The 14,853-nt window shown below is 40.2% G+C and overlaps 2 protein-coding genes across 5 annotated transcripts in view; both read right to left on the bottom strand.

Moving 5' to 3' along the window:
- The window catches only part of tle5 (TLE family member 5, transcriptional modulator), a 43,263-nt gene extending 36,087 nt beyond the window's left edge, over positions 1-7,176 (bottom strand). The window contains exon 1 of one of the 2 annotated variants that reach the window (XM_044199183.1): positions 6,205-7,176. In XM_044199183.1, coding sequence (XP_044055118.1) covers positions 6,205-6,231 — 27 coding nt within the window. In that variant the 5' untranslated portion in view covers positions 6,232-7,176. The remainder of the gene's footprint in view (positions 1-6,204) is intronic. The other variant, XM_044199182.1, reaches the window with a different exon arrangement.
- Positions 7,177-8,609: 1,433 nt separating this feature from the next.
- The window catches only part of LOC122877558 (guanine nucleotide-binding protein G(q) subunit alpha-like), a 36,310-nt gene continuing 30,066 nt past the window's right edge, over positions 8,610-14,853 (bottom strand). For all 3 annotated transcript variants that reach the window (XM_044199279.1, XM_044199281.1, XM_044199280.1), the window contains 2 exons: positions 14,319-14,472; positions 8,610-13,614 (listed from right to left, as the gene is read on the bottom strand). In XM_044199279.1, coding sequence (XP_044055214.1) covers positions 13,424-13,614; positions 14,319-14,472 — 345 coding nt within the window. In that variant the 3' untranslated portion in view covers positions 8,610-13,423. The remainder of the gene's footprint in view (positions 13,615-14,318; positions 14,473-14,853) is intronic.

Here is a 14,853-nt window from a genome sequence, read left to right as displayed (position 1 = left end):
AAGCCTTAGTTTCTATACTCAGAATTAAATATTTTTACTTAATGTTGACAATTCATGACAAGTTCAAATGCATGACATTTTGTGTACAAAGTCTGTGATCCTTGTTCTAGTTTCTCTACTAAAATATCAATTTACACCAAAACAGTTAACAGCTTGGTTATTTTTTTTATAGTATGTTTTATCTGTAATCAGTAATAAACCACACAATAAGCTGTCTTGTATTGTCTTGTCTTTGCCTGTACCCTCTGAATATGCCACTGCTTGTTTATGTTGTCTTGTAATCTGTAAATGAAATTTAGTTTGTACATTTCTAAAGAGTCCATATATATTCTTCTTTAGTTATTTCTGTCCAACACAATAAATAACCACACTGTGAGTGCTGTAACTGATTGGCCCAGCAGGGGACTGCATCATTCATAGAGTGGCGACATGTTTTCTATCACCTTGATTCAGCATTTCCATCAAACCAGAGACTGCTCTGGTGTACGCTGTGAACTCCAAAGGGATGGTGCAGGGAAAAAAAATGGTGATGGTGGCGTATGCAGATGCAGCAGCCAGCAGCTCCTTCAAACTTTGCAACGTCTTTGTTTTAATTTATTTTTTCTGCCTTTATTGCTGAAGCATGTAATTACCTATGACAGAAATACATTCATCGCCATTGGAAAAAGAAGGGCAGGGATTGGATTGAGTGCAGCGGACCCTGTGACGATCACTGCCCACGACATCTTGACATCTTCCAGCCGGACCAAGCGCCGCCATGGCCCCAGAAAGAGAGCCAGCATAAGAGCTAAGCTAACCCAGCATGGACCTAAAGCTGCTCCACTACCCAGCCTATTCCTGGCTAATGTCCGGTTGCAAGAAAATGGAATGGATGAAATGGGACTCAGACTAAGCCGGCAATGGGAAATCAGAGACTGTTGTTCCCACATGTTACAGAGACCTGGCTTCACCACAACATCCTGGATCAAGCTATTGCACTCGTCGGGTGGACCATGTTCCTCACCTAATCTAGACCTAAGGATTGTATAATATGGGGCACTAAACACAGACCTTTTCTAAAAAATGCTCTCCAAAGAGAATATATTTGAAAATGCTGTCATATAAAGCATCTTAGAATCAATATGATCCAAACCTAAGCATGACCAACAAAATGCACTTTTGCCATTTTATTTTCCAGATAATGTACTATATCACAATATATATTGATATCAGGCTATATAATTACATGTATTGTGATTATGTAATTGTATCCATATTTCCCACTCCTATTTGGTACTCTTTATGAGTCATGTAATGCTATGTAATGCTATGTGCACGGTCCGTCTACACAAGTGAGGACACGTCCACATACACATACACGCAGTCTAGTATAAAAAGAACTGCATTTGCTATCTGTGTCCCTTCTGGACTATATCCGTCAATTTAACAGTAGCGCATAAAAAAAACCTGAGTGGAAATGCCAGAAATTCGGAAAAAAAGCACACAGAAAGGTTTTGTTGAGGTGGAAATGTTGGTGTACCGATAAAAGCAAAATGTGACCAAGTGCAATGGAAACAGACTTAGCCAATAAATCATGACGTACACGAAGCATGTGACTTTAACGCTCACTTTAAGCTTCTGCTCGACTGAAGAGACAAAAAATTGCATGACACAAAAACATCAGATCTGTGTGGCGCGATGAGGAGACTGTAACCTTCCTCAAATAAATACATGAAACAAACATGAATGCAATATTTCCTTCACGTTTTACACATTATTTTCGTTTGCTTAAGGTCTGACTGGCGTTCTTTTAATTACATCATCTCGTTGCACCCTCTTCTTGTTGTTTAATGGCCCCCAACTGGAAAATTACTGCTACCCATTTTTGATCTCGAGGCGAGTCCGGCTGGGGACCTTTGTTGTATTTCTCTCTCCGGCATTTCCTGCCATCTCTCTACTGGCGTTATCTAATAAAAGGCATAAAATGCCCCCCAAATTATTTTTTTTTAAAGTGTGCATATTAGGGTCTACATGTCTTAAAAGCAGGAAGTCAGTGTACTTGAAATGTGTATTCACATGTATCTTCTCTGTCTTCTTGAGTCCAAGTCAGTGTGCGTGTTGAAGAAGAGGAGGGTTGCACCAGTCCCCTTCAACCAACCCCAAAGCATTTTGACAATCAACCACTGTGGCCCTTCACAAAAATCAACATCACCTGTGACCCATGGCCTCAACTCGGCCACTCAAAAGCAGGGCCTCCTGCAGGGTGACGGGGGGGGGGGCTCTGTTTGTCATGCTAATCAGCTGGCCTAACCTTAATGACCCAGACATCTGCTGCCCTGCATGTGTCAAGCCCACATTCAATTTGTTCCCCAGATATAAAAAGCAGGTAAGACCCTTGAGGCTGGTAAGAATATCTGTGTGTGTGTGTGTGTGTGTGTGTGTCCTTGTTGATGTTGTATGGGTGAGAGGGAAAAATCCTTTTATTTCTATGCATGCACTACAGCAATAATTACCAGCAGAGAAGAGAGCTAAAGTGTATGTTCGTGTGTTCTATGCCATACTTGTGCTTTCTTCTGCGTGTATATGTGTGTGCACACTTTAATGTCTAGTACCCCACCAACAAACACACACACACACACACACACTCTCATGTTCCTGTGTGTGTATGTGTGTGTGTGTGTGTGTGCAGCAGAGCGATGGAGCAGGGGTGGGGGGAGTTTGTTTAATGGGCGAGACAGGGGACCATGGGGATTAAGCTCCCCTCAGCTGGAGGCTTTAAAGGAAAGGCTGGGGGCTGTCCTGTTAATTCAAGTGGGCTTAATAATGCCTGTGCACCCTCTGCCCCTGACCCTCCCACCACTACATCAGATCTGGGAGGAAACGCATGATAAAGGGAGACAAGCAGGAGGAGGGGGGAGAGTGTTTGTGTGTGTGTGTGTGTGTGTGTGTGTGTGTGTGTGCGTGTGCGTGTATGTACAACCTGTGGCCATCTCTACAGTCGAGCATGGGCTCAGGGGACTTGAGAGATTTCGCCTCCATATTACTTGCACTACTCTCTGGCTTTGGCACCAGGCCTTTCTGTTGCTCTACTTTCACACCACAGCCAGCTTTGTTGAAGCTGCATTAGGATTAATCAACACCCAAACAATATGGCAAATGCTATCAACTGGGTCAGGCACTGTGCCACTATCAAATGAGTCTTTTTCCTCTTAAACCAATGAACTGTGCCCATAACCTGTGACAGTGGATTAAAATGCGCCCATTGACATAAAAAAATAACAAGGCACATGAATCCCTTTTAAACCTAGTTCTTCTCTTTATCTAAAATGGGACAACTGTTTTTTGACAATTGTTTTTGTGTTTTGTTTTTTGACAATTGTTTTTGTTTTCTAGATATGTTAGAAAATAAATCCAGGTAAATCTATAAAAAAAAGAAAGCACTTCCAGGAGGCATGACTATAACTTTTGAACACACAATATGCACCCATATAAGCAAAACAAAATGTTCAACTGTGGAAGATGGCGGTGAACCCATAACGAGCATCTCTGGAAAGAAAGCAGCAACCATCCAAATGGGGAAAAAATGGCCTGGCCCAGTGTTAGACAGGAAAATCTTTCTCTTAAATATGAAACGCCTAAAACCGGATTATCCTCTGCCATATGTCCCTATCACATACACTTTACATTAACAATAAAGCAACATCTTCTATGATTCACACAGGAAACTTAATGCAATGTGAATACACATCACCGCCACCACCAATACAGCTTCCTCTGAAAGTCCTCTGCTGCTTTAAATTAGACGCATCATACATGGGAGGATCCTTGAGTATGCATATCCGTTGTGGAAATGTAACGCTTCTGTTCACATCATAAGCCAGTATGGAACTTTAACACTAATGTTATTACAGAGTGAACAAAGGAACATAAAAGGAAAGCAGATTCGGTGGTGAGTGATCCAGTTTGAGAGATCCATCATCTGTCATTATGAGGCAGTGCTGTTACTCTCTCATCCTCCAGCTCCTTATCTGTGACACTCATATCTATATGGGTGTCACACACACTCCCTATCCTCGGGGCCCCTGTGACAGCAGCAGCAGCTGAGGATAAAGAGGATTTGAAGAGGGAAGGTGTGTGTGTGTGTACAGTATATTTACGTATAAAGCCACAGTAGAAGGTGGGGGGTCAGTACAGAGGTGTATTTGTGGGGGGTTGGAAATGGACTGTTGTAGCAGGTTAAGACTGAGCCAGCTGCAGCACCGGTGAAGAGACATGCTAAATTCCCAAACCTCATTTTTAATCCTGTGTGTTGGGTCTTAATACTCCAATCAAGCAGCATAAGGGCACTCAATTGGATTAGAAAAATAACCTCCTATCAGGCAGGCAGGCAGGCGGGATTGGAGTGGCCCAGCTGCTCTCACCTTGGAAAAGGTGACTGAGTTCTCTCTCCATCAGGAGGTGACTGCTTCAACACTTCACCCAGAGGAAGGAGGGTGGTTTGAAAGCAGGGCTCTAAAGTGACATCTTGTCCCAGTAATTCCCAGAAATTAAAAATTATCTGAACATTATTAAGAATGGGCATCCAGTCTGACTTTAAGTTTAGGATATTACAAAAATTGCAGTACTGTAGAGTTTGACTAAAAGGTTTCCTCTTAAGGGGCTCCACTGTTGAGCTGTTGAGAAGAAGTATGAAAAGCACAAAATGGAGTCCCTGAAGTCTTCTGTATCCCAACTGCATGTTTTCCCTTTTCATGTAAAAAGGAGCCATGATAAGATTTGATTTAATATAGGGACAGATATTTGATTGTACGTCTACAGAGAACACAGCCATTTTTTTTTTTAAAATTTGCAGTTGGATTGGTTCTTGAAAAAATACATCCTTTTCAGATCATCAGTTTCAGAACACAGTTGAACTTAAGCGCGCCACTTATACAGGATTTCACTCATCTGACAAGCCAGGCTGTGACCAGAGGTTCAGAAATCCTCACATCCTGCTCCATAGTCTGAGAACACACATCAGCAGGCTCACATCAGCAGCAGCGCCACAGTGCAGCACAATCATGCCGCCACACAGACTGACTGCCAAAGGGCAAACCATTCATGTCACAAAAGACATTCAGGTTCTAGCTTCAGCAAACAACTCTTCCCCTTTCAGCAGTAAAAGAACTAGTGGTGGCGACAAGACGTTGCCAGGGAGAAGCAGAGGGCACAGTCCCTGGCAACATAACAGTCTTCTTGCCGTTTTGTGTTTACCTGCGCTTACACAAATGCCTTTTTGTTATATTTGCCTTTGCAAGCGCAAGGTGAAATGGCAACCAAAAACGGGAGGTAAAAAAAATACAGGTAGGCCACCAAATTTGGGTTTCAGGATTCAGGATGGCACCATAAGAAGCCAATTGAGATGGCTTCGATTATCAATTTGAGTCTGGGTCCCAGCCAGAAACAATTCTTTAACTTGAGCCCTTGGCTGAAAGAATATCCGGACACAACAGCATATTTGTACTTTGACAAATAACACAATTCTGCCAGTCACTTAACATAAATGTTTGACCAATGGGCTCGACAGCCCTCATCACTGATGAATGCATGCCCTGGACTGAGTTTCTGTTACCATGGAAACTTGAGATTTAGGGGAACAGAGGAGATGTGTGCTTTTTCCATAAAAACACCCACCTGCACATAATAGTGTATGGTGAATTTTGAGTGGTTCAGTAGCCATACAATGATAGTAAGGACACCACTTATATTAAGCTCCCCTTTCTGAGAAACATCATAACAGGACTACAGCTAATAAATATGTGGTTCTGGCATTTTAAAGAATGCAGCCAATTGAAAATAGAATGACAGGGGTGTAAAAATCATATGGTACTGAAATATCACAGCATTCATTAGAGTTGTTTGATTTGGAGGATGACTTAAATGCCATCATTTGGACAAAGTTGAACAGTTTTAAGCCCAAATACAAAAGGTTTTCTCTCACATGTCATGTCTCTATAACCCCCAACAACACATCTTCTGCAGAACTAAACGATGCAGTTGTAAACAGACCTTACTACTGTTCCCAGTCTCTTATAATACCTCTATTTAAATTACAAAGTGCTGTCAAAAACACAAGTTGCATGCATAATTCCCCTACCTAACCAACCTGCCTTGGTAAATCACTTCGTGCTTACTGTAGAGCAAGTCCCTAATTTCTTAACCAACGTCAAATTAAAAACCACTTACTGAGTGTCTTGATTGTGGAAACATCATGTCAATTCCTTGTTTGTTGCTTTCCTTCCCAAACACGATCAACTGAGTGCCCTGTGTTTATATTTTTCCTCGCGTTGGTCCTTTGTCCAAAGCTAGCCCAGCCTTAAACAGGAGCTGTCCAGCGTTAGCAAGATGACTAGCTAACAGTAGCTAGCGACCCCCCTAAAAAATAAGCTGAATATAAATAATGCACTTTTCAGCCGTTAGCGAGGTAAAAGAGTCGGTGTCTTGTCTGGGTGATGCAAGACAATTCAGCTGTACCTGTCCCGACCCCGTATTTACTGTGTCTGTGAACAGGAAACCACCATCAGTGCTGGCTCCTCGCTGGCTAAGCTAGCTAATTCTTCAAAAGCTGTCAGTCAAAATGATCCATCGCTGTTGCAAGCTTTCCGCTTTAACGCACAAGCGGCGGCAGCGGCGGCGATGCAAGCTCAACGCAAGTAAATTAATAACGTTATGCACACAGTGGTGTTAGGATGTAGCTAGCGAGCGGAGGGTAATGGCTTCTTCCTTCGCCCTGTGGTGGTCCTTCAAAGCTTTCAGTTCGCTGTCTTCAGCCAACTGCGTGGTGAAAAAGTATGAAGGGGGGGAAAAACGGTCTAAATTCTCAGAAATAACAAAATGTCTGCGGCTTCGTTTAAGTTGAATCCCGTTTCGTCCAACGGCAACAAATAAGTCGCGCGAGTGGAAAAAAACCTCACACCAAATCTTTGTTGTCGCTCAGACGGCAAAACCAACTTCGTATTAAAATTATCCCAGGCTTGAGTTAAACTCTGAACGTTTATCCCTTTAACCGAGGAGTCGTGGAGAAACAGAGTGGATTTGTCAGCGGTGGTGAAGCTAGAAAGTCAGTCCATTCTCGGAGCTGGTAGGTAGGCGAGACGCTGCTGAGCTGTACGCCCCACACAGAAACACAGCGGCTAGATGAGCGCTGAGCGCCGCGCAGATCTACACGCCGCAGATCTACCTCTTCAGCCGGCTGATGTCTGAGCAACTAGCGCCTCATGTGGCGAGGCCACCACACAGTCTCACAGTCACAGGACGGGTAATGCATGTGTATCAGTGCACTGGTTCACTGCTGCCGGCATACAGGGCAGAAAAGACCGTAACTTCACCCCAACCTCTCATCCCGCTAAGAGCAGGACTCAAGGTATTTCCCAAGCCACTACAGTAATACCAACATTGACAATAATACATATTACCTGTAGCCCTTTTTACAGTTTTTGGCTCTATGTAATGCGTCAGGGCACCTCTCACAAAATGATTTTGAGAACCTTTTGACAAAACAACATGCTGTTCTTTATTAGACATTAAAGTAACCAAATCATTATTGCAGACACTGTGTGTTATTTGATTCGCCAGTTACCAGTATTAATCAACACCTATATGCAGTGGTGGAAGAAGTACTGGGATTATTAACATAAGTCAAAGTAACAATACTGCACTGTAGAAATAAAGTGTTACAAGTAAAAGTAATGCATTAAAAATTTTACTTAAGTAAAAGTACAAAAGTATTAGCCTATATATAAAATATTCTAAAAGTACCAAAAGTAAAAGTACTCATTATGCAGAATGGCCCATTTCAGAATAATGTATATTATATTATTGGATTATAATTATTTATTGTTTAATGTACATATAGCTTTAATGTTACAGCTTGTAAGGGTGGGGCTAATTTTAATTATATTGCATACTGCTGTGTAGCTTAATCTATAATAATATATCATTTTAATTGTTGATAATATTGTATTAATAATCTGAGTCTGTAAAGGAACTAGTGACTAAATTTAATCAAATAAATGTAGTGGAGTAAAAAGTACAATATTTGCCTCTGAATTGGAATGGAGTAGAAGTATAAAGTAACATAAAAATGGAATTACTCAAGTACAAGCACCTCAAAATTGTACTTCATACAGTACTTGAGTAAATGTACTTTCTACCACTGCCTATATGTGAGTCATATCCTTAAGATATTTTGCATTAAAATGTATGAGAATCAGGTCTAAAAACCTGTTATTTGGTTGAATTTATAACCACGGTTCTTCTTTGTCGTATCAAAATGCTGAGCTAGATCTCCTTTAAAAAGCTGACAAATGCACCTTTGTAATAACGTCTTTTTGTGATTCAAGTTGCTTCGGTTCTGTTACTGTTGCATGATAACTGTCTTTATCTTAATATTGTACTGAAATAAATGGATATCAACAACTTACTGGAAGGCAGCGAAATGCTTTCACAAATTTACAACATTATGAAATGGTCTGAAATTAAGTATACACAACTTGCAGTATTAGACATTAAAAAAAGTGGTATGGTCCTTTAATCACAATATGTAAGAAAACAATTTCTCACTCCAAAGGAAATGTACAAGGATGCAATAAGAGAGTATAGGAACATATTTTATTCCACTTTGAAAACATTTAAAGGAGAAGGCTATGAAAATCATTTTCATGTTTGAATGAGGTTCAGGCAACAGTGGTTGAAATGAAACATACAAAAGAGAAATATGGCTAAAATACTGTAAATCAAAAACCATTAGGACCCTTTTCATGAGGGCGATGCGTGAATACAGTATCTCGCCCCCCCACCCACCCACTCCCTCCCCAACCTGACAAACACATGCAATTAAAATGACATTTATCTTAAAAACAGCAGTTCATCATTAATCTTAAATATAGAATAAAATTGTCCTTTTTTTAGTTAATTAATCACATATTTAAGTGTTTATTTGTTTTAAAAACGGGACCAAGAAATTCACAGGCCCTCTGATTTTTCACAACATTGGCACTTGTTAAGAATCTGGCTTTACAAAGAAAGGGGATTGGCACACTCATTGTACATAATTTACATTTGGTATACTTAAAAAAAGAAGAAAAAAAATACATTACTTTCAATTTGTACACCACTACACAAAAGTTTATTTGAACTCTTTAAAAAAAGTCTGTCATCTTAAGTGGTCCTAAATACACGTGTTAAGGTGTGTCAACCTTACAAAAGAAACAAAACAAAAAGATGCAAAGATAGCTTTTAATATCACTGTGTGTCCATCCCTCTAATCAGAATGGATCTCAAGCATAAGCAATAGCCATCAAAAGTGTACACACACACACACACACACACACACGCACACGCACACGCACACGCACACACCTCAGAGTACCAACGAGCACGCTTTAACGAACATCTAAGTTGCATGAATGTAGGCCCATTGCAGTGGTGCAGTTTCAGTGCCTTCGACCCAGGGAAAGAATACACAGTCCAAATCAAGTAAGGAGGGAAAAAAGAGAGAGAGTGGAGAATGGTGGACATGTAAACACACAGCATATTCATTCACTCACTTGCTATTATAACAACCAAAATGTTATAATGGCCATTTCAGTACCTTCACTTGGCAAGTCTTTTAATAAATACATTAATACTGAGGATTAACACACAAGCTTCATTTGGAAAAAAGAAACCATAATGTAAAAGTGAATTAACAAAAGTTTTACAACAAAGATCTGGGTCAGGTTACTACAAATTGTGAATTTTTGATATCTTTTCTGTGGCTGAATGATGTGGTGTGGCACAGTGTTTTGTACTGGATTGTTGTACAAACCTTCTCCAAAATGCAGTCTATGCAGAATAAAGCGAATACAGTACAAATCCATGGGAAAAGATATTAAACAACCGACCCAGGTCTGCTGTGGGCTCTAATCACTGGTAGTGTAGCCATGTAGCCATGACTTTTTCTGGGTTGGTTCTGCAGCTGTGAGGTGCTAACCAGACAAGGCATGAAGTACACACATTGTCAACATGTGAAAACTGATACAGCAAAGTTTTTAAAGAGTATGCCGTCATGTCAACACTGGTCCCTGGAGTGGTCACCTTCATTTTGTTTATCATCCTCATAGCAGCACATTTAAGTCCATTTGCTGCGTGACATCTCATCTACAAGAGAATATGTGTAAGAGACCACACACTTGCCCTTAAGGTGGTAAGCCACAGTTCAGGGGAATGGAGTGTGCTTCCTGAAAGCCAAGCTGAGAATTGTAAAAACACAAACAGACATCACCATGTTATCCCAGCAGTGAAGCAGAGCACAATATACCTTTCAAAACTCAGCTAGTTTATTCATCCACATGTCAAAATACATAAGCTCTTAATTTAAAACTGAAGTGTGCTGAGTTGTGGCACCTACAAAATTAACTTCTGCAAGCGAGTGAGTGTGAAAAGCATCGCTCTATACGTGGGATAAACTGGTCAGGAAAAGGCCTTTAAATGTTGGTTGAAGCACCAAAGATGAACCCATTACCACTACACGCTGGAAAAACCAGATCACAGCCAAACTAACTTGTCAAAGTCAGAGTGTTGCAACATCTCCAATATTGTTTCAACTCACAACAAAATTGTGGCACTTGACATAAATATACATGTCCCTTCTTCATTAAGTGTCACTGTATGCACAAAGTCTAAACGTACAAGATAATGGCTTCATCAACACAATGTACACATCTGCACCACAGATGTGAAGATTACTCTCACTGGGTGCATGTGAATAAAAATCAAGGCTAAGTAATACACAGGGTGAGTAAATTCCCCTAAAACTGTGCAGAGCGTACTGCTTTTCTATAGAAAATCAAAAGAAAAATTGACTTGTAAACCTTTTGGCAAGCAATTAAAAGATACAAAGGGAGCACGACAGGTTCTGTAATCATTTCTCTGATTTAAATCTGAACCTTCCAGCTCTTTCAACGTGCACAAAAAGGTCAAAATGTCCTAAGCACTCCATTCTTTCTGACTCCAGCACAGCCAATGCCAACATCAAACATGGAAACACTACCAATGAGAAGATAAGCCAAGTATGCATAACCACATAGTGGAAAATATTATAAAGCCAAGAAGATTAGCACATAATTCCTACAAGTAAGAGGATGGTTAGGTACAACAGCCAGGACACTAAAAGTGTGCTATTGCACCTTGACGTTAGCCATTCTCCTCCTCTGAAGGCAAAAAGATAGTGAACAAAGAGCCAAACAGCCACTTCCCTCTGGAATGTCATGTAGGCATCTGTGGACTGCTGCATTCCTCCCTCACTGAACCTGCGGCCATCACCCTCAACAGGATGTCAACACACACTTGATTCATAGCCCCCCTCGTTAATTAATTGCACCTTTTGCTCTATTCCATCCATAGAGTCCTTTCATTTCTACCAAAGCTGCTAGTAGTAGCCCTTGTGATGAAAAAGTTATGAAAACTTACCTGAATTACATTGTGAAGACAAAAATAACCATCTATCAACTTTGAGCTTAATGGAATATTTAAACAACTATCAGGCAAGAGACACGATATGGGATTGGTACCAATAGCCAACACATACCCTTAAAAATTACAAAGAAATGCAAGCATCCTTGAACAGTAAATATTGAACCACTAAGTTTTTTGTCTGTTTTCATTTTCCTATTTGCATAAAGCACAAACCTGACATGGAAACAGTGTTTTCCATTGTCAAGCATTTCAAAACAGAACTGCAACAACTAAATATATTAAGTATCATTAGAAAGATAGAACACTTGTCCATAAAATAGTTTTGATATTTTACAGCAGTATAAAATCTCCTCCCATCTCCTAGGTTGGAAAAACTTTGAGCTGAAAACTAGTGAGGAAGTCTCATTTACTGTATTAACAATACATAGATCTGATTGATAAATTAGACATACAAAAAAGAATTATTTACTCTCTTGCTATCCATTACAGTTTATCAAATGTTGGCTGAATAATATGGCAAAATAAAGTTGATTACGGAGAGAAGCCATATGGATGATCAAGACCAACTTGTGACTTAAGCTAACTGGCAGCGCAAAAGCTTTATTTAATCTGCAACGGACTATTGCACTGTACTAATCTGGTATCATCATTTGCACGTTGTGCAGAGGAAGATTATTCTCACCATCAAAGGAAACAAAGAAAATAAATCACAGTACCAATACACGTGTGATTCAGACAGTCCACATGAAAAAATGCCACACAAAGTGAGTTGTTGTGCCATCAACGTCTGAATGATCCATCACAAGAGAAAACTCGCACTTAATTGTGGCAATGCCAGTTTCCAATTATGTTTTTGTTAGTATCTGAACCATTTAAGGGATGAACAGTACTGGCAACGTAATTATATTTACAGAAAACAAGTAGGTGGTTTTAATTTGGCAATGTGATACAAAATGACAGGGGAGTTGATGTACAGTATGCAAATAACGGTAATGTTGCTGAATTTTTTGTTTCATAATATATGTTAACACTTTAAAATGAGGGGCAGTGTAAAAGGAACATACTGTGACTTTCTGGTGCATTGCGTTCCTGTGAGTAGTCATCTTCAATTCACTTTTAATTGGAGAACAATAGCAGTAATAACATAACCAAGAAGTTAACATAGCTGAAAATATTTTAAGTCTACAGCGAACGTGTAGTCATCTCCATCTAGCCCTCACTCTATGTGAGCAGCATGAAAAGTTTATTTACATTCAACCAGAGTTTCTGTGCTCTGATTTGGGGCAGGGTTAACAAAAAAAAATAAAATTCAAATACACAATTCAAGACCCAGGGGAACCAAGTACCTCACTGCACCCCAGCACTGCCTGATAATATATTCCTATCATCATAATTAGTTACCCTTTGCAGATAAGCAGAGTCCAGGATCTGCAGCCTAGCCTCGTGCTGTAGTGTATAGCATGCATGGGTTAAATAAAAAGAAGGGGAGAGAGCCCTTTGTCCATAAAAGATTAGTCTACCCCAAGAAGGCCCCCGACCCACCTCGAACACATAAGCACTGGTGATAACGTAGTGTAAAGAAAGAAAAAATGTGAGCCATGCCCAGGGCCAAACGAGGACCAAGAGAAGCCACGGAGCAGACCAAAGCCCCAAGAGAGGGGGACAAATGGAGGGAGTGTTATATTTGAGTGTTTCATGTGTTTGTATAAGAGGAGCAATTATTAGAACCACAAAACAGATACCCATTCTTTTAAAAACGGGAAAATCAACAACCAAGGTGATAAGTAGTGACAGAACATGGATAGTGTTGGTCTGGTAAAGTATGAAGCAATGCTTGACTCTTTGAGCAGCAGTATGTTTCATGCAGTTGTGTGTGTTTCTAGAAGTGGACTCTGCATTGTGTGTGTGTGTGTGTGGGGGCTGCAGGTCTCTTTCTTGTTCTCTCTCTTTACACCAGGTTGTATTCTTTGAGGTTGAGCTGCAGGATCGTGTCTTTGACGGCTGCGAAGACGAAGCGGATGTTCTCCGTGTCGGTGGCGCATGTGAAATGGGAGTAGATGATCTTGTCACTGTCTGGGTTCAAGTCCACAAACATCTTCAAGATGAACTCACGACCTGCTTGGGCATCCCGCTGGGGGCCTGGGAGAAGAACAGACCATTATTTTTAGCTTCTATAGAGCATCATATTAGCATCACTGAACCTTTTTTGTACTTTTGTGTCATTTTATCATTATTTAATTTCAGAAATGCTCAGCATGAGTTCAAATATGAGCATCATTTAACAATTAAATAGAAAAAAAATTTAAAAATCACTTCTGGATGACATTGGGTGTATAGGCATTGCTTCATTTTTACCTGTCATGTTCAGTCAAGCATCAGTTTGCATTGTAGTACAGCATTATAACCACAGGGTGTCACTGTACAATCAAAAATATAAGTGAAAGGTTCCAGCCTAGATAAAGTTATAGATAGAGAGTGGCAAAAAAATTAAAAATTCACCCTGTGTGTGTAAATAATGATACTGACACTGTTGGGATGAAGTCACTTTCACTGTTAAGCAGCCAGTGTGCTGATCATAATGGTAAAAGGCCTTTAAAAACCATCAGATATTGGCTAAAAGTAGACACAGCATTACTGACAGCATTTGATCAATGGCTCAACTTCTCACCTGTAGGGATAATTAATTAAATAAATACTGGAATTGAATTCAGTGCTGAGGCTCAGCTAAAGCATGGTCCTACACTACACAAACATTCTGGGATAGGCAAACTATATAAAATGTATGTTGTAGTTGATATGTCTAAAAAAGTAGAAGGGCAAAACAAAAAAATAAATAAAATTACCGTCAAACTCTGGGAAGTAGTCAACCAGGTGAGAATACATGATCTTCTCCTCCAGCAGGTCCTTCTTGTTTAGGAAGAGGATGACAGACGAGTTTTGGAACCAGGGATATGTGATGATGGTCCTGAACAGAGCTTTACTCTCCTCCATACGATTCTAACAAGGGACAGGAAGGACAGAGAGAGAGAGAGACAGAATATGAAAATAAAGGTTAGGATACATTCTTAATAGATTTTTAAAAAAGGGGCCTATGCACAGATGCTACTGCGGTTAATATCAATATTACAAGGTACAGATTTGACTTCCAGGATTATCTCTAACATTCAACTAGCAGCCCCAACACTGAACAGACCTTTTCATGTCTCTGAAACGCTGCCAAGGCAGTGCTGAAAAGTGCCATACATTACTGGTGGTGAGTCTGTTAATGTGAAAAAGTACAGCCCTTACTTCCTAGTTTTTAGCTGCTACATTCTGGGGGCATGACCTCTTCTGTTTTTGCTACATACCTATATCTATATTTGAACCTATAACAGATCC

Source organism: Siniperca chuatsi, linkage group LG6, assembly GCF_020085105.1.
Source record: "Siniperca chuatsi isolate FFG_IHB_CAS linkage group LG6, ASM2008510v1, whole genome shotgun sequence".
NCBI lineage: Eukaryota > Metazoa > Chordata > Actinopteri > Centrarchiformes > Sinipercidae > Siniperca > Siniperca chuatsi.
This window is presented reverse-complemented; position numbering and strand designations above follow the sequence as displayed.